This window comes from Aquarana catesbeiana, linkage group LG01, assembly GCF_042186555.1.
Source record: "Aquarana catesbeiana isolate 2022-GZ linkage group LG01, ASM4218655v1, whole genome shotgun sequence".
Lineage (NCBI taxonomy): Eukaryota > Metazoa > Chordata > Amphibia > Anura > Ranidae > Aquarana > Aquarana catesbeiana.
In genome coordinates, this window is record NC_133324.1 from 952,553,596 (window position 1) to 952,580,509 (window position 26,914).

General features: G+C 44.1%; 1 protein-coding gene across 1 annotated transcript; it reads left to right on the forward strand.

Moving 5' to 3' along the window:
* Nucleotides 1-25,729, forward strand: CCL27 (C-C motif chemokine ligand 27). The gene is made up of 3 exons (XM_073611608.1): nucleotides 1-157; nucleotides 21,028-21,154; nucleotides 24,553-25,729. The coding sequence occupies exons 1-3, from the start codon at nucleotides 91-93 to the stop codon at nucleotides 24,644-24,646; spliced, it is 288 nt and encodes a 95-aa protein (XP_073467709.1). The 5' UTR covers nucleotides 1-90; the 3' UTR covers nucleotides 24,647-25,729.
* Nucleotides 25,730-26,914: the final 1,185 nt, after the last annotated feature.

Consider the following 26,914-nt stretch of genomic DNA (forward strand, 5'->3'; position numbering starts at 1 on the left):
AGGGTGGGTCTGCTCCAGACACAGATAGAATATCAAATTCTTCCAGAAGTGTAGAGAGACATTATATTGAATCTCTTCCGACCCAGAGCGATGTCTCCTCTGAAACTCCTCGCCCTCGTAGCTCTTAGCATGGTGCTAATCTCGGCCCTTGGTCAAGGTAAGAACATGGGAGATTGTCAGACCGACTGCTTCAAGCTTCAGTGTTTTCCAAGGCTGGCCATAGATGCTTTGGGTTTTTTTTTTTATCACCCATTAAGGCTGATGAACGAATTCCCCCAACCCCCATCCACACGTGCAAGGAGGATGTAGGAACCCTCTCAGTTATTGCTATTGTCGATTGTTGGGTTCACTACTATTGAGTGGCAACGGCCATAGTTGGATCCTGCTGAACTGGCTGAATTTCAATCCATCTATGACCAGCTTAAAATATAAAATTGTGCAAATAAATAACCTTTCTTCATAAATTTAGGTCAAAATGTATTCTGCTACATTTCTTTGGTGAAAAAAACCCACATCAGTATATATAATTTAGTCTGTAGGAAAGTTATAGAGTCCACAAACTATGGGATATACAATATATAGCTAATTTCTTGAGGTCTGAAAACGCCAGGAAAGTACAAATATCCCCTAAATGACCCCTTTTTGGAAAGTAGACAGTCCAAGGTATTTAGTAAGAGGCATTGCGAGGTTTTTTTTGTCATAATTTTTTGGAAAATTAAGACTTTTTTTTTTTTTTTACTTACTGTCACCAGTGCAGTACAGCATTATCATATGACTGGTGTGTCGGTTATCAGGGACACTGACTGGTGACAGTATGTAAACAAAAAAACCCCAAAATGAATACATTTAAAACATTTTTTTTTCTTTTTTATTATAATTGTTTCTTTTTTTTCTGATTTTTTTTTTTTTTTACCACTTAAAGACCTGAAGGATTTATCCACAGCCTGACCAGGCCATTTTTTGCGATACGGCACTGCATCGCTTTGACAATTTCGCGGTCATGCGACCTTGTACACAAACAAAATTTATGTCCTTTTTTTCCCACAAATAGAGATTTCTTTTGGTGGTATTTGATCACCTCTGCGGTTTTTATTTTTGGCGCTTTAAACAAAAAAAGATTGGCAATCTTAAAAAAAAAAAACAAAAAACAATATTTTTTACTTTTTGCTATAATAAATATCCCCCCCAAAAAAATAAAAATAAACATTTCTTCATCAGTTTAGGCTGATATATATTCTTCTACATATTTTTGGTAAAAAAATCGTAATAAGCGTATATTGATTGGTTTGCGCAAAAGTTATAGCGTCTACAAAATAGGGGATATATTTATGGCATTTTTATTATTCTTTTTTTTTTTACTAGTAATGATGGTGATCTGCGATTTTTAGCAGGACTGCGACTTTGCGGCAGTCGGATCGGACACTTTTGACACTCTTTTGGACCCAGTGACATTTATACAGTGATAAGAGCTAAAAATAGCCACTGATTACTGTATAAATTTCACTGGCAGGAAGGGGGTTAACACTAGGGGGCGATCAAGGGGTTAAATGTTCCCTAGAGAGGTGTTTCTAACTGTGGGGGGGGGAGGGGACTGACTGGAGGAGGAGAGAGAGATCACTGGGAACAAAAGAACTCTCTCTACTTCCTTGTCAGAATGGGGATCTGTTTGTTTACATACACAGATCCCCGTTCTGGCTCTCTGTGGAGCGATCGCGGGTGGCCGATGGATATCGCGGCCGCCAGCCATGGGCATCGGCTCCAGCGTCACGCCTCTATAGCTTCTTAAAGCGGCCAATATGCAGTGACGGCGATTTGCGCAGCCATGCCAACCTGCCACAGTACAACTGCGGCGGCTGGTCGGCAAGTAGTTAACACACTGTGACCGACCAAAACAAAAGTGTGTTAGCATGGTCCCTCTCTTCTGGCATCTTCCCCAATGCTCTAAAACATGCACCGGTCACCCCCCATACTTAAAAAAATCTGTCCTTGGACCATACCAATCTTAGCAATCTACGCATTATCTCCTTGCTCCCCTTTTCCTCTAAACTCCTTGAATGCCTGGTCTATAAACAGTGACCACCTCATTAAGAATACCCTTCTTGATCCCCTTCAGTCTGGATTTTGCCCTCAACACTCCCCAGAAACTGCTCTTCTAAAACGCTTCTAAAACTCACAAATGACTTACTAACAGCAAAAACCAACAGACACTATTCTGTACTCCCACTTCTGGACCTTTTGGCTGCCTTTGATACGGTTGACCACCCCCTCCTCCTCAAACTTTACTCCCTTGGTCTCCATGACTGCGCTTTTCACTGGCTCTCATCCCACCTATCCCAACGCACCTTCAGTGTCACCTACAATTCTACTTCCTCCTCTCCTCTTCTTTTCTCCGTTGGGGTCCCTCAAGGTTCTGTTCTTTGGACCTCTTTTATTTTCAATCTACACCTCCTCCTTGGGTCAGCTGATAGCCTTTCACGGCTTCCAATATCATTTCTACTCTGAGGACACCCAAATCTATCTCTCCACCCCTCATCTCACTCCACCAGTCTCCTCACGCATCACTAACTTACTAATAGACATCTCTGTCTGGATGTCACACAACTTCCTCAAACTCAACTTGTCAAAAATCGAGCTTATAATATTTCCCCCCCCCCAACATGTCCCTTCCCCTGACTTCTCTTTCAAGAGCAATGGCACAACCATCCACCCGTCCCCACATGTCAGGGCGCTAGGTGTTATCCTGGACTCTGAACCCTCCTTTTGGCCCCACATCCAATCCCTTAACAAAGCTTGCCGCTTTCTAACCAAGGAAACCACAAAGCTCCTTGTTCTCTTCCTGGTTATCTCACGCCTCGACTACTGCAACCTCCCTCCTCATTGGCTTACCTTTAAATTGACTATCCCCCCTTCAGTTCATCATGAATGCTGCTGCCAGACTCATCCACCTTACAAACTGCTCAGCGTCTGCCATCACCCTCTGCCAATCCCTCCATTGGCTGCCACTCACCCAAAAAATTTAATTCAAATACTAACGATAAGTTACAAAGCCATCCACAACTCTGCCCCCAGCTGCATCACTAGCCTAGTCTCAAAATACCAACCTAATTGTCCTCTTCATTCCTCCCAAGACCTCCTGCTCACTATCTCCCTCATCACCTCCTCCCATATCCGCCTCCAGGACTTCTCCCGAGCCTCTCCCATCCTCTGGAACTGCCTACCCCAATCTATCAGACTATCTCCAAATCTATCCAGTTTTAGGCGATCCCTGAAAACTTTTCTCTATCCTGCCCCCACCTAACCCACCTTTATTTTCTTCATTAGCTCACCACCCACAGTTTTTACCCTTTTGTATCACTTGACCCTCCCTCCTAGATTGTAAGCTCTAATGAGCAGGGCCCTCTGATTCCTCCTGTACTGAATTGTATTATAACTGTCTGCCCTAATATAGTAAAGAGCTGCTCAAACTGTTGGCGCTATATAAATCTTGTATAATAATAATAATAATAATAATAATAATAATAATAATAATAATTGTAATGCTTTACTACTCTGGGGAAGTGTTAAGGATTATTATTTTTTTACACATTATGATTGCTTATACCAATGAATTTCATTGGTATAAGCAAACATTTTTTACTAAATGAAACTGATTAATTCAGTGTCTTTGTTGTGATGAGCTGTGATTGGCTAAAGCTAATCACATGGCAACGATGGGCTGTGATTGGCCCTGTCTGTACTATGTGATCACCATGACCAATCACAGCTAGCACCACAATTGTATACAATGGATGGCATGATAGGGAGTTATCCATTGTACGTCTACAATTGTTATGTGATCTGCTGTGATTGGTCACAGATACTGGCAGCGTGCCGGTATAGTGATCAGTCATTGACGGTGACAGATCGTGCGGCTGCGCTGCCCCTTCTGAGAGGTTGTCACATGCTGGGCCGTCTTTAATATTGATTGGACCCTGGGCAAAAATTTTCTTGGGGCTCCCCCTCATACAGTTTTGCTCTCCACCTGCTCTGAGACATACAATAAATAGCAGCTAGACTCAAAATCAGTTTACTGAATCAGATAAGACAGTTATTGCGATTGGTTGCCAGAGGTTACAGTGTATCATTACTGCTCACTGACTGGCTGCTAGAGGTTACAGCAAACATTTTGGCTCACTGATCTGGTTGCTAGAGGCTACAGCAAACATTTCGGCTCACTGATTAGTTACTAGAGGTTACAGCACATGATTTCTGCTTGTTGATTGGTTGCTAGAGATTACTGTACATCAATACTGCTCACTGATTGGTTACTGCACATCATGACTGCTTACTGATTGGTTGCCATAGGTTACAGTACATCATCTCCTCACTGGCTGCACACCATGGATTGGACCTTGCTCACCTGTGCACCCAAAACTGTAATTCCTTCTCTCCCTACCTCTGCACACCCCACACTACCCTCCCCCACTAATTTGCTTACCTTTGCAGAACAGGCTGATGGTAGGCTTAATGATCACAATTGTAGGTAGGACTTTCAAGCATTCCTCCCCAGTGGGTAGCATTCAGTTGAGGTGATGGTGGATATGACCTCAGGGGGGCATGATATACATATGAATACCACCTCTGTTTACATAGAATGCTGCCGCTCTGACACTATTTACATATGAATGCCGCAGATATTTACATATCAATGCCAGTATTTACATGTACACACAGGGTCTGCAGGGGAGTCATCTGTACACAACAACAAGGCAGAGCTGGGCAGCATTAATAACAGAACTTCACACTGAGATATTAGGACACAGCACAGGACTAAAACCTCAAGGAACGAGGGAATTTAAACTGGGAAAGTTGGCAACTATGAGGCAGCTTCTTTGGGCCCCACAACAATGACAGGGCCCAGGGCAGCTGCCTCTTTTGCCCTGCCTTAAAGACGGCCCTGGATACATGACGTCAACTCAGAAGGACGAAAGGCCCGCCCAGCTGTCATTCTGCTATAGGCCGGCCAGGAAGGTGGTAAATTCCATATGACTAGTAAAGAATTGAAATGCTTACAAATATTATTTGAAAAAAATATTGAGAATAATGATACATTGGGGTTGAATTACTAAAACTGGAGAGTGCAAAACTTGGTGCAGCTCTGCATAGAAACCAATCAGCTTCCAGGTTTTTTTTTTTTGTGGGAAACAAAAGGGGGCGCCAGACTAAGTGCAGCAGATTAATACAAGTTTTAACAGTTAGACCGAGGTCTGAAGAAAAAGGGGAAGCTTTGAAGCGTGCCACCCGACTTGTGTGTGGTTCCCCCGGTGATGTCACATCCGGCCTGGCTTCCCGTGCATTCCACACTGGTTTACGGTTGACACCCTGTGGTCCCGCGCAGCAACACTTGGCTCTGGTGCCCCCTTTTGTTCAACATCAGTGCCTGACCTCGCAAATGCTCTTCTGGAAGAATGGCCAAACATTCCCATAGACACACTCCTAAACCTTGTGGACGGCCTTCCCAGAAGAGTTGAAGCTGTTATAGATGCAAAAGGGTGGGCCAACTTAATATTGAACCCTACGGAATAAGACCGGGATGGCAATAAAGTTCATGTGCGTGTAAAGGCAGGTGTCCCAATATTTTTGACAATTTGGTTTAATGCCGCTTTATTGCTACTGATAGACTGTGTTCTATGCGGCATTTTTTAAATTTTGCCCAGAACTACACTTACATCGGGCGGTGAAAGCCTAAAGTGGCTCCTGAACCATCTTGTATTGACATTGTCAAATTGTCTTTGTCATTGACATTGTCATACAATTTTCCATTGTGTTTGCTGATTTCTTTTTTTCATAGAAGAATTTGGATTTCTACATTTTTTTATGTGTTTGTGTGATGCTTATGGGGCTCATCACACCAAGTCAACTACATTCTTCAGTGGGAAGCCTCGAGGAATTTATATGATCAGATTGACATTTTTATTTGTGTTGTGCAATCCTTCCTGAGACAATCAGGAGGGGGAGAAAATAGTGAGTTATGTTTTTTTTTTTTTGCATAGATCAGGGAGTTTCAGCACCACATGCGCACACCTGGGACAGGATAAGTAAATTGCTGAAAGGTTCTTTCACATGGGCGGCAAAAAAAGGCGCTTACATCATAGTTTTTATTTTATTACTGTATATCTTTTCATGTGACAACACTGAAGAAATGACACTTTGCTACAATGTAAAGTAGTGAGTGTACAGCTTGTATAACGGTGTAAATTTGCTGTCCCCTCAAAATAACTCAACACACAGCCATTAATGTCTAAACCGCTGGCAACAAAAGTGAGTACACCCCTAAGACTCCTTTCCCACTTTTTCAGGCGTTTTAGCGCTGGGAATAGCCTCTGCTAAGCGCCTGAAAACCGCCTCTCATTCATTCAAGTATGACTTTTCACACTCGGGCGGTGCTCTTGTGGGACGTCCCAAAAAATCCTACAAGCAGCATCCAGTGGCGGCCCGTGCATTAAGGGCGCACGGGTGCCACCCCTCTCTCCTGCCACCCCCTCTATCACCAATAGATAGATTCATGCATTGCATGAATCTATTTATGGCCGCCGCTGCCACCCCCTATTCAGGTGCCCGGCCCCTTTTCTGAATTACAGCGGCATGGGGGTGTTTTTGACGCACCTGATTGGAGCCATAGGCTCTAATAGGCGACAAAAAGGTGACCTGCGAGCACCATGCTGGGTGATCGCAGGTCACTCAGCTGTGTTAGAAAAGCGAATGACTATTCGCTTTCCTAACACTAAACCGCCTCTCCGCCAATCAGGTGCTCAGGTCTGTTACCTGTCACCTGATTGACTGAAATGACAGGTGCCGCCATTGGTCGCCTATCAGGAGGAGAGGACGCATGGAGGATCACGCTCGTTGCCGTCACCTGCTGCCCCACCAAGACAGGGTAAGTGCCGAGCAGACGGCGAGCGGGCGGGGTTCACACTGGGGGCATTCAAGGGGACACTGGCAGCATTTTATGGGCACACTGGCAGCATATGATGGGCACACTGGCAGCATTTGATGGGCACACTGGCAGCATTTGATGGGCACACTGGCAGCGTTGATGGCATAGTGGCAGTGTTTGATGGGCACAGGGGCAACGTTTGGCGCAGTGGCTGCGTTTGATGGGCACAGTGGCAGCATTTGATGGCACAGTGGCAGCGCTTGATGGATACACTGGCAGCGTTTGATGGCACAGTGGCAGCGTTTGGCACAGTGGCTGCGTTTGATGGGCACAGTGGCAGTATTTGATGGCACAGTGGCAGCGCTTGATGGATACAATGGCAGCGTTTGATGGGCACAGTGGCTGCGTTTGATGGGCACAGTGGCAGCATTCAAGGGCACAGTGGCAGCGTTTGATGAACACAGTGGCTGCAATTGATGATTTTTTTTTAAAATAATTTTGCGCCCCCCAAAAAATTTTGAGCACCAGCCACCACTGGCAGCATCTTTGGGGTGGGTTGGGAGTGCTGTATTTAGCCCTTCCAAAATGCCCTGCCCATTGGAATGAATGGGAAGCGCTTTCGAAGCACCTGAAAAGAGCTACGGAAGTGCCGCCACACCTTCTTTGGGGTTAAAAGTGCCACGCTAGCAGCCAAAAAGCACCACTTCAACAGCGGTAAAGCGTCGCTAAAACGACGTCACTGAAACAATCAATACTACCTAAATACTTCAACTAGATTCTTATTTATCTATCTAGATTCCATGGCAGTTTCCATCACCTACCTCCCTTTGTACCATGGCTTGCGATATAGAGCGATTTATCCATTCTGAGGAAGCTCTGTGCACCCTGTTTCAGTCACACGAGGCCCCTTATAACCCAGCTTCCAGGACGGACATCTCTTTGGCTGCTTTGGCCTCACACCCAATACACCCCTACTGTATACCACTCTGCTTATGTAAGTACTTTGGATGGGCTCTCTTGCCGCTCCATCTAAAATTTAGTCTCATATTAGATTTAATAATTTCCATATACATTCTTATAGATATTTGGGATCATCCACCCCTGATAAGTGTGTAAACACGAAACGCGTCGGAAAATCTAGGATGCCGACATACACCACCACTAGCAATCAACTTTATCAACTGTCCCCCTACCAATCGTGCTTCATGTACTCATATTATGTTATATGCAGTGTACCGCACTTTTGACCGCATTTTTTTGTGTTTACGTATGTGGAATTCATGGGAATTGCTCAATTATTCTTATCACTGTCATGTGTTCTTAAGCTGACACTACCTCGCATCCTTGATGTACCATGTTATATATATGCACTGCCATATTGTCATGATTTTCCAAGTTGATACGATCATGTGCTGCCTATGTCCATGTTGCATATGTATATTTTGTGCTATCCCATGACCCATGCATGTACACCTACACATTTTCCATGTTAATAAACATGTGATTTTTTAGACGTATCTCCACCATGTCTTGAACCTCATTTAAAGTCCCAAACTTCCGTTTATATCACTTTGTACCAGGGATGGAGGTGCAATTTATGTGCGCCTCATTTAAAGTCCCACCTGTGTCATTACACAGTCCCTCTCCTCTTTTTAGAACTGTCCAGCACACATCTTGGGATGATTCCGTCAGTATACAGCTTTCTCCAGTCTGAAACCAGGAACCAGGTATTATAGCTGAACACCCAGCTAGACGACACTAGCTTAGGTGCAAACTGGAACTGGAACCCACTTTATTGAAAACTCACACAGAAATGATAGCACACAAGATCAGGTAGAGCCTGATAACATTACCCTAACAATACAAACTGTACACAGAAATATAATTATCATAGCGAAGGAACAGCCATCCTAAACATAAGCCTTAAGCTAATTAAACAGCTAGTCACCTAGGTGACTTAGTTCCCACCCAGACCGTTTGGCACCAGTCTGCCACCCTGGATAGACAAAGTACATTACACATTATAATAAGCATAAACACTTAACATCCCACAATGTTTCGATAACAAGGTAAAGTGGTCACAATATTATTCACATCTCCAAGAGATGAGCAGACAAGCAGAAACTATAGGTGACTCAATTACCAATGGAAATTCACACCTGGGAATTCACACCTTGGAGGCACACAATGGGAGAGACACAAAAGTGTAATCTGTCCACTAGGCAAGTCATCAGAAGACAACAATATTCCAGCAGTCTGATACAGTGGAATTCATTTATCTTCATAGATTTCTTGGGGGATATTGTTGATAAATATTTGTGTCCCAAGTGAAGGAGCATCTCCAACCCAGTCTGCAGGAAGACCACCATATTCCCTGTGACCATTACCCTGTACAAGGTTAATATTACACTTTTCCATCTACTCCAGAAGGGAAGCTTTATTGTCGGAGAATTAATCCAAGCCTCGCTCTCAGCGTTCATCACATTGTTGTCCATCATTAGAGATCGATCTGCTCTCTCCATGGTATCAGATACTGAACTAAGCTCTCCACCATGATTTGACCAGGAAAAGCAGACAAAATACCCGGTCTCCTCCATGGGCCATAATCAGTCGGTAGAATGCTTGCCCCTAGTCCCCTCCAAAAGCCCCTGTCCCAGTAAGTGAAAGTACATGAAAATCACAATTTTTGGGTGGTCCCCAGTAAAGTAATAGGGGAGAACTCTTCCAATGGGGACACTAGTTTTGGTGACCTGGGGTCCCCAAGGAATTCCCTTAATTTGAAGAGATTTTCCTTACTGAAAAACAAGCAACAGTTTAAAGTTTGAATCAAGGTTATAGAGAATATATACTATATTGCCAAAAGTACTGGCTAATTAAGCATGGGATGAATTAAGAGTGGAGACTGCGAGCCAGGTCTTCTCATCCACATCAGTGCCTGACCTCACAAATGCCCTTCTGGGAGAATGGTCAAACATTCCCATAGACACACTCCTAAACCTTGTGAACGGCCTTCCCAGAAGAGTTGAAGCTGTTATAGCTGCAAAGGGTGGGCCAACTCAATTTTGACCCCTACGGACTAAGACTGGGATGCCATTAAAGTTCATGTGCATGTAAAGGCAGGTGTCCCAATACTTTTGGTAATATAGTGTATATACTCTATAACCTTGATTCAAACTTTAAACTGTTGCTTGTGTAGCACCCTGGTGTTTAGGCAGGGTTGCTAACCAATTTAGATTTCCAGTGTAGTAATTGTCTTGGCTAATTGTTAGGAGATCCACTGATTTCCCCCTAATTCTGGAATTGCTGCACTTTTCTCTTCTGTTACTAGGTGGCATTGTAGCTGGTGACATTAGATAGACAAGGGAATAGCAAGGACAGATTATGAATGGATGGGGGTGTCTTAGCCAACAGGCAAGGGTTTCTTTAACCACTTCAATACCAGGCACTTATACACCTTCATGCCCAAGCCAATTTTCACCTTTCAGAGCTTTCACAATTTTAATGACATGCTACACTGTACCCAAACAATTTTTTTATCATTTTGTTCCCACAAATAGAGCTTTCTTTTGGTCGCATTTGATAACCTCTGGGATTTTTATTTTTTACGCAACAATTAAAAAAAGACCGGAAATTTTGAAAAAAAAAATTTTTCTTTGTTTCTGTTAATGTTTTTGTAAATAAGTTTCCTTCTTCAATGACAGGCACTGATATGGCTGCACTGATAGGCACCGATGAGGTGGCACCAATGAGGTGGCACTGATGAGGTGGCACTGATGGGCACTGATGATGGGCACTGATAGGCGGCACTGATAGGGGCTGATAGGTGGCACTGGTATGCAGCACTGATGGGCACTCATAGGCAGCACTGATGGGCACTGATAGGTGGCACGGATGGGCACTGATAGGTGGGCACTTATGGGCACGGATGGGCACTGATAGGTGGCACTGATGACACTGATGGGTGGCACTGATGACACTGATGGATGGCATTGCTGGGCATCACTGAATTTTTTTGTTTTCATAATGCTACCAGTCAGTCCCCATTTGTGACTGGGCATATCTTGGCACATGTGGATGGCCATGGGGGATGTACCCGGCCATCCACATGTTATGTGCTTCCCTGGTGGTCCTGGCGGCTTCCCTGGTGGTCTGAAGTGGGCATCCAAGGGGGGGGCTGTGCTCATAAACAATCAGCACAGACCCCCCTGTCAGGAGAGCCGCTGACCGGCTCTCCTCTACTCGCGTCTGTTAGACTGATACACTGCACCAACAATCACCGCGATGCATGCCCCCACAGGCGCGCGGCAGCTGTTATCTTGCAGGGCGTCATATGACGCCCAGTCAGGATAACTGAACCACTGCCCGGCCGTCATTCTGCTATAGGCTGGGCAGGAACTGGTTAAGCTCCTTGGCCTGCTGGGAGAGCTTATTTATTTGAGTGGGGTCAGGTGATCAGGGTTCGGTGTCACTTGGACAGCTGTCTGGGTGGACGTGTGTTATGTCACCTCGTGCTGCTAGGCCTGAAAGCCTAAGGCCTATCCAGGGACATCTAGCTGCTAGGCTGCCTGAGGCCTATCCAGGAGCAGGAGAAGCAGCGCAGGGTTGAGACTGCAGGATTGGAGTTCCACCAAGTTGTGAAGGTTCAGCCAGACGGGGAACCAATTGTGGTTGGAGGTAGAGGAGAAGCTGTCGCCTCTAAGGGACCATCCACCTTGTTACCGGAGACCACTGTGAATGAGCTGAAGCAAGTACCTGAGCAGTCTTCGCACCAGTCGGGGACAGTGAAGAAGTGGGAAAGCATCAGCAAGTGCCAAGCCAGAGACCCAGTATGATAGTGAGGGTGACACTTGAGGAGTATACAGCAGGATAGCTGTGGAAGAGCTCAAGGGATCCAGTGATGAATGGGATCAGGAAGTCTAGTGAGAAGACTGGGAGATCAGTGAGTGAAGATCTACAGTGGGATATTGTGAGATAAGTAAAAGGACTGTTCTGTGTTACCAAGAGTTATGTACAACTACCGTTAGTGACTTTTGCAAGATTAGTTTCCATAGGAGACAGCGGTCCTACCTATACAGAAGTGTCACCCAGCTGGAGGCCTTCCACTGTATAGCTGTCTACCTATAGAATATGTATAGGGGTTGGGGTAGACGCTGAGTCACAAAAACTCCTACAAAGGCACCATCCCCTGAGAATATGAAATTATGTTTCAAAAAGAGGATTAAAACCGGGTGGGACCTTAATTGTGCCTTAGAGGAGTTTAATAAAGAATATATATACACATACTTGAATTTATAGAAAAATATACAAACTTCATTCATCTGCCATATGGCAGTGCTATATGGGAACAAACCTAGATCATCAAATTTTCGGGTACTGGCCTCAAAAGACAAGGTCATAACGACCCCAAAACCACCATACAATGCAGCGCAAAGCCATATAGATCCATTCATAACTCGTCCCACTTAATGTCATCAAACACATTCGATGTTATTAATCTTACATCCTAAACCTTTACCAACACAGAATTGGAAATTTTAGGCTTAGGACTCAACTTTTGCCCCACACGGGACGCCGATCTATTTGAGGTTGTTAAAGACATAAACCTGTTTGCCAGAAACTTAAATTTCAAAACATACTGGCACAATCAAACCAATAAAGTTGAAACAAACACGGAGGCTAAATGGTCTATGGACTATAGAATGCTTAAAATGTTAACACAATTAGAGAGGGAGGGTGGAGTTTGGGATGACCCCGAGGAAATTCATCATATGCTTAAAGACACAGAGGATGCAGAATCCCAAGTATCTACACCACTTGAATATAGGAAAAAAATCACAAAAATTTCCAGCTTTTTCCAACCCAAACCTAAAACTGTTGACCGTACAACCCAACATTCCCGTAAAATAAATTTTACCCCCAGAAAATCCAACCTAACACACATCTAAAGAGTAGCCCTCAATCAGATCAAAAATAGGAGGGACATAATAATAAAACTCTAGGATAAGGGGGGGAACTTGGTAATACAAACCACAGAAGACTATATGGCTATGTGTTATAGGATCCTGGAGAAATCCTCTTGGTATTGTCCGATCTCTCCATCCAGAATCCGCGATTACCAACGGGAGTTCTTCAGGATCATAGATGGGGCCTTTTCCAAAAATCTTATTTCAAAGAATACACAAGATTTTTTTAAAAGTTGAACATCCCATCATCCCCACCTTTTACGCCCTGCCCAAAACCCACAAATCTTTATCTCAACCACCTGGCAGGTCTATTATTTCGGGGATAGGCCGCCTCACCCATCAAGCCAGCTCTTTGATAGACGACTACCTACGCCCCCATGTGGAAAGTCTATCCACATACCTCAAGGACACCATTCATGTTCTGACTGTTTTGGAAGTTCTATCTGTTCCTATCAACACCATTCTAGCATCAATAGACGTAGAGGCTCTATACTCTAGTATTCCCCACGACAAGGGAGTTGCAGTAACATCAACTTTTTAAAATGAGAGAGACCTCGATACCATCCCCTACAATCTATTTATAGCGGATATGCTACGCTTTATTTTGACCCACAACGCTTTCACCTTTGACGGCTCCCACTACCTCCAGGTGCAGGGTGTAGCGATGGGGACCAAGTGTGCCCCATTGTATGCAAACCTGTACCTGGGGGGGTGGGAGCGTGAGGTGTTTTCTCAGGATGAATCCTCGATATACCTGCGCCACCTTTTACTGTGGCGCAGGTATATCGATGACATCCTGATCTTTTGGACAGGCACACCAGAACTCCTTACGGTGTTTGTGGTAAAACTTAACCACAATGATTATAATCTGTCCTTTACCTTTAATTGGCACAGAGAAAGCCTTCCTTTCCTTGATCTAAATATACACAAGGAAGCAGAAGGGGTCATCACCACAAATCTACATTGGAAAGACACAGCCGGTAACTCTCTATTACACTCTACAAGCGCACACCCATCTCATTTGATTAATTCTATTCCCAAGGGTCAATATCTACGGCCCGGCGCAACTGCACCAATGACGAGGACTTTAAAATCCAAGCCTCCGAGTTGCAGAAGCGTTTCCTGGACCTTGGATATAGTAAGAGGTCGCTCAAAAGAGCATTTAAATGCTAGTGACAGCCCTCACGATCTCTTGCTGTTTCAAGGTGAACGGGGAACTCCCTCTAAACCTACGGGCATTCGCCCTATTATGAAATGTAATAACCAATTTCAAACCCTAAAGAGAATTCTGACTACCCAGTGGCACATTCTACGTGATGACCCTACGTTGAAACTTTTTGTAGAACCTGAACCACATGTGATCTACAAACGTAATCAGTCTCCGAGAGATATTCTAGTATCTAGTCACTTCATGCCGCAGGAGTCTAGGGACCCTTGCGGCACTTTGCCGCGAGGCATCTTCCAATACGGTAACTGTGACTTCTGTAAATTCATTCAAACTGGAAAAAACTTAGTTTTGCCTACAGGTGAAAACCTAATTATGCAACACTTTGTAAACTGCGATACCATCTGTATCGTATACCTGCACACATGCGGGTGTGGAAACTATTATGTAGGGAAAACCAAAATAAATTTTTGGAAACGGATTAAAGAACATACAGATAGGTGTCACGGAGAAACCCATACCCAGACATTTCGCAGAATCTCATGACTATAGTAAGGATACATTAAAGTTTCAGGTTCTAGCTAGGGTACACCCCCCAATTAGTGGGGGCAACTTTGATCAAAAAATTCTTCAGGTGGAAGCAAAATGGATTTTCAAACTAAGAGTGGCTCAGCCACCAGGCCTCAATGATGCCATCAGTTATGCTCCCTTTTATTAAATAGTAACTACGATCTGTTTCCCCCTCCCCTCCCCTTCTTTCCCCCCTTTTGTTTTTTTTTTGTTTTTTCCTCTCCCCCTCCCTTTCTTTCCATTTGGTACTTCTTTGCAAAATGTTCTGTATTTATATTAATGAATTCATAAATTTTATAAAATGATATTTCCAACGGACACGCAAAGTACCTTATGTATTTGGGCCATTATGTCACAATATGTAGTTATTGATGCGTTGAAATCTACATGTATGACCCCAATGCACGGCGATGTTTTGAATGCATGGAGAAATTTTAAGGACAGTTCATAAGTTGCCTCTTATTTATATTCAAATAACCTTTTTTCTTTATTTCAATTGAATTCATACATTTTTTAGGGTTTCTTCATGCGTTAATCTAGAACTGTTTCCGGAAGACACTTTCCCACTCAGGAGACACTTGGCCCTACGCGTGTCTGTGCACTCATTTAGGGTGCCTGTTGAAGTGCAACCGCCAGCACGGACTGCACTCCAGCAGCCCGCCACCGTCATCTAGGGCCCCCAGAAACTTTCCCACTGGAACCTACAGTGGGGACACCACTGCGTCCCAGCTTTCGGGTCATTGGGCACTCTGGCTCCTCCCCCTCCTTCCTGTGTGGAACGCAACGTGGCCAACGCTGCTCACCAACCAGCATCGACTACACGCCATGCCGTTGAAGTCCGGCCCCTTACCTCCTAAGCTAGTCTCCTCCCCTTCCCTAATGGCCTCTCCCCCTTCCCTTGTCTTTTCCCTCCCATACCCTTCACCTCCTCCCCCTCTCCCCCCCCTTTTTTTCCCCTCCTCTTCCCACCTTCCCCCTCCCCCCCTCCTCCACCCCATCCCTTTCCCCCTTTTTGCCCCCTTTCCCCCTCTTTCTCCCCCCCTCTTTGTTTCTCCCTTCCACTCTTTGCCCTTTCCTCTCTTTTCCCCGCCTTCCCCCACCCTTCCCCCTGTTTTTTCCCTCTCTTCCCCTTCTCCCTTTTTCCCTCCCCTCCTTCTCCCTCCATCCCCCCCCCCTTAATTTTTTCTCATTAATTCTCTACTTTTCACTTTTTCAACCCTTCCTCCCCCACTCTCTCTCTTCCCCCCCTCCCCCCCCCCCCTTTTCATTACATCCAGGTCACCTGACTCATTAGACCCCCTTATTCACACACAGAGGTCCCCTCCGCCATTTTTCCTCCGTCGTGGTGCGGTGGAGTGTCCCCACGGGTACAAAGGCCAAACCCATGTCTCTCTGAGCCGGTGTCTTCCGTCCACAGTTTTTGGGTAAGTTGAGATACATGTACTTGAGATTAAAATCGTTTACAGTGACATGCGGTGAGAACCAAACTCTTGCATGAAAACACACCTTCTATATGTTTCTCAACCTTATATCTATATGAGCACCTGAACTTGAATACTCCATGCACGTAAAAACATCTCTGTTCAGGAACATCTATGCATTGTAACTAACTGTGCATATACACTGTTGGATTCTGAGCAATATATAAAATATAAGCTGTATCAACAAATGTTATACATGATATGATATCTGTGTACACCTATGTATCATTATATCTCCCTCTTTTTCCTTTTTTTTTGTAATCTCCTATGTTAAACTATGTCACTTACATATTGTTTATTGGTATTTCTAGAATTTATGTGATATCCACTGTGCTGCTATCCCCAAGGCCCTGATGAAGCGGAACTGTCCGCGAAACGCGTAGGCCATATCCTCTCTATTTTTGGAACTGGCACACCCTGACCTCAAAACTCCAAAACTGTATCTTATTTTAATCTGTTTGTTCCCACAAGGCACTGCCATATGGCGGATGAATAAAGTTTGTATATTTTTCTATAAATTCAAGTACGTGAATATATATTTATTCTATATACTACACTCCTCTAAGGCACAATTAAAGTCCCACCCCGGTTTTAATCCTCTTTTTGAAACATAATTGCACATGTCTACCTATAGAAGTCTCGGAGTCTGCCAATTACCTTTGCATCTACTCAAGGGTGTCCTGGCCCTAAGCCTCTCTCCCACAGTTCTGTTAAGAGACAATAAATCTCTTGTTTGCGTTCAAAAGGTGACTGGCGCCCGGCATTCTTCTTGCATCACACCCACCATGCCTGGTAACCCACTCTACAAGGAAGGAGGTCAGCTCTCCTTAACTCTTGAGGTCACCATTAGGCCCCTGGGGCCCCGGGACCTTGCTATATTTGTTTTGCAGTAAGTTTTTATTGCTGCCTTTGCCCCCCCCGCCCCCCCCCCCCCATTTTATCAGGACGCAGCATGTGTTGTGTTTGTACTTGCAGAATTGGCTGTGACTCAAATGTATTTTATTGCTGTTTTCAGAATTGGAATTTGTACGGCTTAGCTGATCTGTTTTTGACAGTTATACATTTCTTCCAGCGTCATACAGACGGAGGGGAAGATAAATTCGAGGGGAAATGTATATTACAGATACGATTTTTTTTTTCTTTTTTCTTTTTTTTTTAATCTCCAAAATCCATAATAAAAATGTTGCAAACTGACACCCGTCCCCCATACAACTGCCCCCCAACATGGAGTCACAGTGGATAGGAAAACTGCTCTGTTTGAACACTCTACATCAGCTGCAACCCAAACTGAAATACGCACAAATATAAATAAAAAACAAAAGGAAGCTGCGCTCAAAACATAAACAAATAATATTTTTGAACAAACATGCAATAAGATGAGATCAGTCTGATCGATCAATCCGATCGGATTGAAAAATAAATCACAGAAAATGACTCCCAACAAAACAAGTATTAAGTGAGCATAAATGGTAAATAAGTGAATCCTGTCCTTAACCACTTGCCGACAGCCGCACGCCGATATACGGCGGCACAATGGCAGCAGTGGGCAAATGGACATACCTGTATGTCCCGTTTAAGAGGTAGGGATAGCGTGTGCGTGCGCCGCGTACAGCATGACCGTGCCCCGCAAGACCGGCGGACTCGATGTCCGCCGGTCTCCCGGCGATCGCGTCACGGAGCCTCAGAACGGGGAAGTGCCTATGTAAACAAGGCATGTCCCCGTTCTGCCTAGTGTCATGAGAGAGATCACTGCTCCCTGTCATCGGGAGCAGTGATCGCTGTCATGTGACTGGAAGTCCCCCGCCACAGTTAGAATCACTCCCTAGGACACACTTAACCCCTTCATCGTCCCCTAGTGGTTAACCCCTTCCCTGCCACTGTGATTTATACAGTAATCAGTGCATTTGTATGGTACCGATCGCGGTATAAATGACAATGGTCCCAAAATAGTGTCAAAAGTGTCCGATGTGTCCGCCATAATGTCGCAGTCCCGATAAAAATCTCAGATCGCCGCCATTACTAATAAAAGAAAAAAATAATAATAAAAATGCCATAAAACTAACCCCCATTTTTGTAGACGCTATAACTTTTGCGCAAACCAATCAATATATGCTTATTGCGTTTTTTTTTTTTACCAAAAATATGTAGAAGAATACATATCGGCCTAAACTGAGGAAAAAAAATTGTTTTTTTATATATTTTTGGGGGATATTTATTATAGGAAAAAAGTGAAAAATATTGCGTTTTTTTCAACAATTTTCGCTCTTTCTTTTGTTTATAGTGCAAAAAAAATAAAAACCGCAGAGGTGATCAAATACCACCAAAAGAAATCTCTATTTGTGGGAGAAAAAGAACGTCAATTTTGTTTGGGTACAGCGCCGCATGACCGCGCAATTGTCAGTTAAAGTGACGCAGTGCCAAATCGCCAAAAGTGCTCTGGTCAGGAAGGGGGTAAAATCTTCCGGAGCTGAAGCAGTTAAAAAGTTCCAAAGAAAGGAAATGTAGATAAAACACCATGTGATACAATCTTCCGTGACTTCTTATGAGACGAAGTGTATCCACCACCACATAGAGGGCAAGCTTGCCATCTGCACAAGCTGTCTGAGCTTGTGGCTAATACCCAGCCAGGGCCTTTGATCTTCTCAGCACCTCCAGTGACCAATGAGCCAGACGTTTCCTGGGGGCTAGGAGTATATCCAGCAATCAGCAGCCAGCCGCAAGAATGACCTCAATGTGAGTATTAAACCAGTGGGGAAAAATAAAAGAGAATCGCCATCGGTAAAAACGGGTGGTATTTATTGTAATAAAAATCTGTGCTAACAAACAGAGAATGCACAAGTAAAAAGTTCCATAAAAAAAGCAGTACAAACACGCCCGTACAAGCGGGACATGAAACAGCGAGGTAACGTCAGCACATCGCTCCTCCCTACATGTTTCGTCACTAAGGTGACGTCGTCCTGTTATTTGTCTGTGCTCCATATATCGGGGAACATTGTGCAGTACATAGCCATCCATATGACATAACAAATCACGACTCTCAGATTGTTGGGAATGCTCCATTAAAATCGGTCTAGACTCAACCACTACAATCTCTAATGAGCTTCAATATGTTAATGCCATTTCAGAAGATGTTTGCTGTCTTTTTTAAATCTGCACCCACTTGATTCCAACCTGCAACTACTCATTACTGATCTTCGGCTTTTTTACCAATCAGGGCCAGGACAAGGGGGTAGGCAGGAGGGGCGGCTGCCCTGGGCACTGTGGTATCATGAGAGGTGGGGGTGGGGGGACGATCCCAATAAGATTGGGGGGAGAGATTTGTGTTGTAAGGGGGGATTTGAGGGGCAGCAGGTGGTAAGTATTATTCTAGGAGAGGAAATTTGAGGGGGGGGTGCTAAAAGTGGTAATTTATAGGATCTGTGTTGAGAAAGATTTGTGCTGTGAGGGGAGATTTGGGAGGGATTTGTGCTGGGAGGGAGAGAAGTGGGGAAAGAAGATGTGTACTAAGAGGGAACATTTTAGGAGTAGAGGATTTGTGCTGGGAGGGATGATTTTTTTTTGGGGGGGGATTTGAGCTGGGGGGATTTAGAGGATGGGGGGTAAAGATTTGTGTTGAGAGGGTGTATTTCAGCAGAAGGGTGGGAGGAGGAAAGCAGATTTGTGCTGTGATAGGAGATTTGGGAGGAATTTGTGCTGGGAGTGGGACATTTGAAGTGAGGGGGGGAGATGTGTACTAGGAGGGGAAATTTTAGGAGTAGAGGATTTGTGCTGAGAGGGATGGGTTTTTATTGTGGGTGGGGGGGTGGCAATTGATCTGGGACATTTGGAGGATGGGGGGGGCAAAGATTTGTGCTGAGAGGGGGTATTTCAGCAGGGGGGTGGGCGGGGAGAAGATTTGTGCTGTGAGTGGAGATTTAGGAAGAATTTGTGCTGGGAGGGGGAAATTTGAAGTGGGGGGGGGGAGATGTGTACTAGGAGGGGAAATTTTAGAAGTAGAGGATTTGTGGTGGGAGGGATGATTTTTTTTTTTTTTTTTTGGTGGGAGGGGGCATTTGAGCTGGGGAGATTTGGAGGATGGGGGGGAAGATTTTTGCTGAGAGGGGGTATTTCAGCAGGGGGGGTGGGAGGGGGAAAGATGATTTGTGCTGTGAGAGGAGATTTGGGTGCTGGGAGGGGAACATTTGAAGTGGGGGGGAGAAGATGTGTACTAGGAGGGGAAATTTTAGGACTAAAGGATTTGTGCTAGCAGGGGTGAATTATTTTTGGGGGAGGGGCATTTGAGCTGGGAGATTTGGAGGATTTTAGCGGGGGGGGATTTGTACTGGGAGGAGGGGGAATTTATGCTTAGGTGTAAGAATGCAGATTAGTGCTCAGTGTTTTTGTGGGGGGGATACTTGCTGCTGACACATAATGCTCATACATCTTGGGGGGGGGCACAGTTTGGCATGTTCGCCCTGGGCTCTAGATTACCTTATCCCGGGACTGCTTCTGCTATATCTGATACTGGATCCTGGCTTGCTCCCCTCCTGGTGGGGTGATCCCGAGGACTGGTCTGTGGAAGCCTCTCTACTGCTATAGCTACTGGTCCCTGAGCCTGACCCCTGACCTTGACAATAGGATCATCGCCTACCCAAAGAGGTCATCATCCTTTCTCCTCTTTCTGTTCTCATTGGTAGGTTGAAAGCATGGTGTCATGGAGGAGAAGCGGATTGGTTCATTGCAGCCTTTCCCTTTCCAATTAAAAGACTTTCTATACCGGGAAGAAAAAGAGCTCAACATATCATTTTCTAGTGAATAAATGGTGGTTATTTATATCTGTCTGGATTTCAGCCTAAAAGAAGTCTTTTTGTGCCGGATCCTTTCCAACTGGTAATATTTGGTTATTATGCAACAATGATACCCAATATTGTATTGGTTTTTTTGGTTACACAGGTATGCCAATATACACCATGTCCTGCTGCACCCAGTTGGCCAAACACTTGCCAAAGAACTTGTTGAAGAACGTGACCAAGGTACGCTTCCAGAAGAGGGATGGCATCTGCAACCTGCGCGCCATTGTGTGAGTCTTTGTTATGATGTTGGCATTAGAGAACTTACTTATGTGCTATACTCATGAAGAAGAGATGTGTTTTTTTTCTCAGTGGTGTCTATAAAATCACCCTTCACATAACTTCCCATAGCTGTCAATCAAAAGACTTACATCCTGCCAGGAGCTCCATCTAAGGTCTCCTTCAGGAGAATACTGTGGGCATTCCTGTGGAGGAGCTGGAGGAAGGACAGGGTGTTCTCTAGACATGTGCAATTCGTTTCGTTCCAAATTCATTTTTAACTGGTTCAGATCCGCACTATAGCCGAATGACGGCTACAGCGCGGACCTGCTTTGCCGGGAGTACGTCTATTGACGTCCTCCTGTGCCCGAGCGGCCTGCACGCCCCCTGCAGGGCGCGTGCGGCGCGCTCTGTGATCAGCGAGTCTATGAGAATCGCTGGATCACAGATCGGAGTAAGGGGTCGATCCCGATCCCTTACCACATGATCAACTGCCAGCCAATGACAGCTGATCATGTGATGTAAACAGAGCCGGTATTCTGCCATTTTTTCTCCTCGTGCTAACAGCACGAGGAGAAAAAAAAAAGGCGATCACTGGCGGCTGTGAGAGGGACATCAGTCCCAATCATGGAGAGCAGCCGCCAGCTCACATGTGCCCACCTGTGCCACCTGTAAGTGCCACCTAGCAATACACAACACTGCCACCCATCAGTGCCCACCAGTGCCACCCAGCAGTGCCCACAATGTCACTTATCAGTGCCCACAATCAGTGCCTCATTAACAGTGCTGCTCATCAGTGCCACCTACCAGTGCCCATCAGTGCCACCCATCAGTGCCCATCAGTGCCACCCATCAGTGCCCACTGCCCATCAGTGCCACCCATCAGGGCCCAACAATGCCGCCTTATCTGTGCCCATCAGTACCGCCTTATCTGTCCCCATCAGTGTCGCCTTATCTGTGCCTATCAGTGCCGCCTTAACTGTGCCTATCAGTGCCCATTAGTGCAGCCTATCAATGCTCACCAGTACAGCCTATCAGCGCATATCAATGAAGGAGAAAATTTACCTGTTTGCAAAATTCTATAACAAACTATGAAACATGATTTTTTTTTTTCAAAATTTTCCATCTTTTTTTGTTTGTTTAGCAAAAAATGAAAACCTCAGCTGTGATTAAATACCACCAAAAGAAAGCTCTATTTGTGGAAAAAAAATGATAAAAATTTCATCTGGGTACATTGTTGTATGACCGTGCAATTGTCATTCAGAGTGCATCAGCGCCGAAAGTGCCCAGTAAGCAAGTGGTTAACAAATTCTTTAATTCAGAAATAACCAAATTAATGAAAACCCGTTTAACAAACTTTTCAGAATATTCATAAATTTGAATATTCGAAAATTTGTAAATTCGAAAAAAATTTGGAAATTCAAAAAAAATCAGAAAAGCAAAAAAAAAAACCTGAAATTTGAAAAAAAAATAAAAAGTCAGAAATTTGAAAAAAAAATCGGAAATTCAGAGATTCTAAAAAAATCAGAAAATCGAAAAAAATCGGAAATTCGCAAAATTTGAAAACCCGAAAATATGAAATAATAACTTGACTATAACTAGCGTTCAAATTATAGGTATTGGAATTTCCTTTCAAACTTGGCTGTTAGTGAACGCAACGAAAAGGAATTAATCCGAAGTTATAAAATATGCGAAATAACGAATGCCGCATCTAAACAAATGAAACGTAACAAATTAATAATAATAAATTACAATAATAATAAAAAAAATATTTTATTATTATTAGTATTATTTATTATTATTAATTTGTTCCGTTCTATTCGTTTAGATGCAGCATTCGTTATTTCGCATAATTCATACCTTCGGATAAATTTGTATTCGTTACTTTCACTTACAACCAAATTTAAAAGGAAATTCCAATACCTATAATTTAATAGTTAGTAATAGTTAATAGTTAGTTATTACTTCAGATTTTCGAATTTCCAAATTTCCGATTTTTTTCGAATCTACGAATTGCAATCGTAACGAATGACCCAAAAAATTTAAAAAAATAAAAATAAAAAAAAAGTTTTTTTTTTTATATTATTATTGGTTAGAAAAACAGAAAAAAAATTTGCATAAAAAAAAAAAAAAAAACGTTTACGGGGGGAAGGGGAAGAAGGAGTTAATTAGGGTTCGTAAGGGTTAAAAAGAGGATAACCCCTTCCCAACCAGCCCCAGTGTCCCTTGAACTGGGCTATTACGCCTGGGGGGGGGGGGGGGAGATCTGCTCAATCATGTGGCTGTCACAGTTGTCACGTGATCAGAAGGTGTACCTACCAGCTCCCAATCATTAGTAGAGACCAGGAGCTGTGTTTGACAGCTCAGTCACTGTGCTAGGAGCCAGCAATGTGTGTGTTCTCAGCACAATAACCTCTGCCACCCGTGGATGCATGTGTACAACAAGGGGCGAAATGGGTACTTGTCATGTTACTTTAGTTAATGTCTTATCGAGATGGAAGCTCATCCCTTCAATCTTCATATGAATGAAACGGAGTAGATACAAAAGTAACAACTGTAACTTTGTATCTCTCTATCTCCTGTCTGATCAATGTTTATAAACAATGTTACTTTGTATCCCACTATCACTTGTCTAATCAATGTGTATAAACAATGTTACTTTGTATCTCTCTATCTTATGTCTGATTAATGTTTATAAACAATGTTACTTTGTATCTCTCTATCTCCCGCCTGATCAATGTTTATAAACAATGTTTATTTGTATCCCTTTATCTCCTGTCTGATCAATGTTTATAAACAATGTTTCTTCGTATCTCTCTATCTCCTGCCTGATCAATGTTTATAAACAATGTTACTTTGTATCTCTCTATCTCCTGCCTGATCAATGTTTATAAACAATGTTACTTTGTATCTCTCTATCTCCCGTCTGATCAATGTTTATAAACAATGTTACTTTGTATCTCTCTATCTCCCGCCTGATCAATGTTTATAAACAATGTTTCTTTGTATCCCTTTATCTCCTGTCTGATCAATGTTTATAAACAATGTTACTTTGTATCTCTCTATCTCCTGTCTGATCAATGTTTATAAACAATGTTACTTTGTATTTCTCTATCTCCTGTCTGAATAATCTTTGAGTTTTTTTTTCTTTAGTTTTTTATTTTTATTACAGCACCAACTTCTGCAGCTCCTGACTGTCATTTTGCCAATCAGGAACTGCTGGCAATTTTAGGGTGGGGGAGGGGTAGGGATGGGGCAGAAGGAAGAGTGTATTAAACATGTCCTGTATACTTTAATGAATCTGTTTTGGGTGCGTGTTGTACACTCGATGTTCACAACTGATTAGGTTTCAGGTCCTTTGCCTGTAATCTATGTCACTGGAGCCAATGTAATCTTTTCTTATTTCCAGGTTATATGTGGGCAAAAAACAGAAGTGTATGGACCCCAACAACAAAGCCCTGATTGCCTGGATAAAGAAGGTCCGACCAGCCAAATACTACTGATGTGACCGAGAGCAGAAGAACGACATCCACTGCACCTTGTGGACTGTATATACCGAGAAAAGCGGAATAGTGTAGATGTATATGTCAGAGCTTTGTGTGTATTATACTATTCTTTATTATAGAATGATGTACAGGGTACAAAGGATTGCCCAGACTACTCACACTGTTACAATGTTATTATACACAGTATGAGTTAATATGTTCTAAAACTTGGAATAACTGGAATGTTTTTTCTGGAATTGAATAATGTTGCTCCTTGCCCCAGCAGCTTGCAGTCCTATAATTGTCATCTCTGGACCCCAGCTTCTACCCAGAGACACCATTAGGTGCCGAATGAACATTTAAAATAATCAAGCTTATAGGAAGAGGAGCAGCAGTTGGCATTCAGTTCCATTGATGTGTGGAGTAAAGAGGCAGACAGCATGCAGTTCTGGAGTGGTGTGGAATGTAAAGGCTGTTTGCATTTGGTCCCTTTCTTGTGTCGAGTGGAGCGGCAGTTGCCTTGTGGTTCCATTGTTTTGCCATGTGGTTCCATCATTCTGTGGAGTGGAGAGGCAGTTTGCATGTGGTGCGCCACCAATGTGTGGAGAGAAGAAGTGGTTGCCGACTTGCTATGTGGTTCTATTGTTGTGTGGAGTGGAGAGGTGGTTGCTGTGTGGTTCCATTGTTTTGTGGATTTGGGAGGTGGTTGCCGTGTGGTTTCATTGTTGTGTGGAGTGGAGAGGTGGTTGGCATGGGGGTGGCATTGTAGGATGGAGTGGGAAATGCCGCTGCCTTGTGGTTCCATTGTTGTGTGGAGTGTGGAAGTGGTTGCCATGTGGTTCCATTGTTGTGTGGAGTGTGGAAGTGGTTGCCATGTCGTTCCATTGTTTTGTGGAGTGGTGAGGTGGATGCCATGCAGTTCCATTGTTGTGTGGGGTGGAAAGGCAACTGCCATGTGGTTCTATTATTGTGTGGACTAGAGACGTAATTGCCATGTGATTTCATTGGAGTAGCGAGGCCGTTGCCATGTGGTTCCATCATTCTGTGGAGTTGAAAAGCTGCTGCCATGTGGTTCCATTGTTGCGTGGAGGGAAGAGGTGGTTGCCATGAAGTTTCAATGTGTGGGGTGGAGAGGCAGTTACCATGTGGTTCCATCATTGTGTGGAGTGGGAAAATGGTTGCCACGTGGTTTCATCATTGTGTGGAGTGGTGAGGTGGATGTCATGTGGTTCCATCTTTGTGTGGAGTGGTGAGGTGGATGTCATGTGGTTCCATCGTTATGTGGGGTGGTGAGGTGGATGTCATGTGGTTTCATCATTGTGTGGTGTGGTGAGGTGGCATGTCACGTGGTTCCATCATTGTATGGAGTAGTGAGGTGGATGTCATGTGGTTCCATCATTGTGTGGAATGGTGAGGTGGATGTCATGTGGTTCCATCTTTGTGTGGAGTGGTGAGGTGGATGTCATGTGGTTCCATCTTTGTGTGGAGTGGTGAGGTGGATGTCATGTGGTTCCATCTTTGTGTGGAGTGGTGAGGTGGATGTCATGTGGTTCCATCGTTATGTGGGGTGGTGAGGTGGATGTCATGTGGTTTCATCATTGTGTGGTGTGGTGAGGTGGCATGTCACCTGGTTCCATCATTGTATGGAGTGGTGAGGTGGATGTCATGTGGTTCCATCATTGTGTGGAATGGTGAGGTGGATGTCATGTGGTTCCATCTTTGTGTGGAGTGGTGAGGTGGATGTCATGTGGTTCCATCTTTGTGTGGAGTGGTGAGGTGGATGTCATGTGGTTCCATCTTTGTGTGGAGTGGTGAGGTGGATGCCATGTGGTTCCATCTTTGTGTGGAGTGGTGAGGTGGATGCCATGTGGTTCCATCTTTGTGTGGAGTGGTGAGGTGGATGTCATGTGGTTCCATCTTTGTGTGGAGTGGTGAGGTGGATGTCATGTGGTTCCATCTTTGTGTGGAGTGGTGAGGTGGATGTCATGTGGTTCCATCATTGTGTGGAGTGGTGAGGTGGACGTCATGTGGTTCCATCTTTGTGTGGAGTGGTGAGGTGGATGTCATGTGGTTCCATCACTGTGTGGAATGGTGAGGTGGATGCTATGTGATTCCATTGTTGTGTCGGGGTGAAAAGGCTGTTGCCATGTGGTTTCATTGTGTGGTGTGGAGAGGCAGTTGCCATGTGGTTTCATTGTTGTGTGGAGTAGAAGAAGAGGCAGACACTATGCTCTTGTATTGTTGAGGGACAGGAGAGACAGACTGGTTAGTTTTGATTCTGATGGA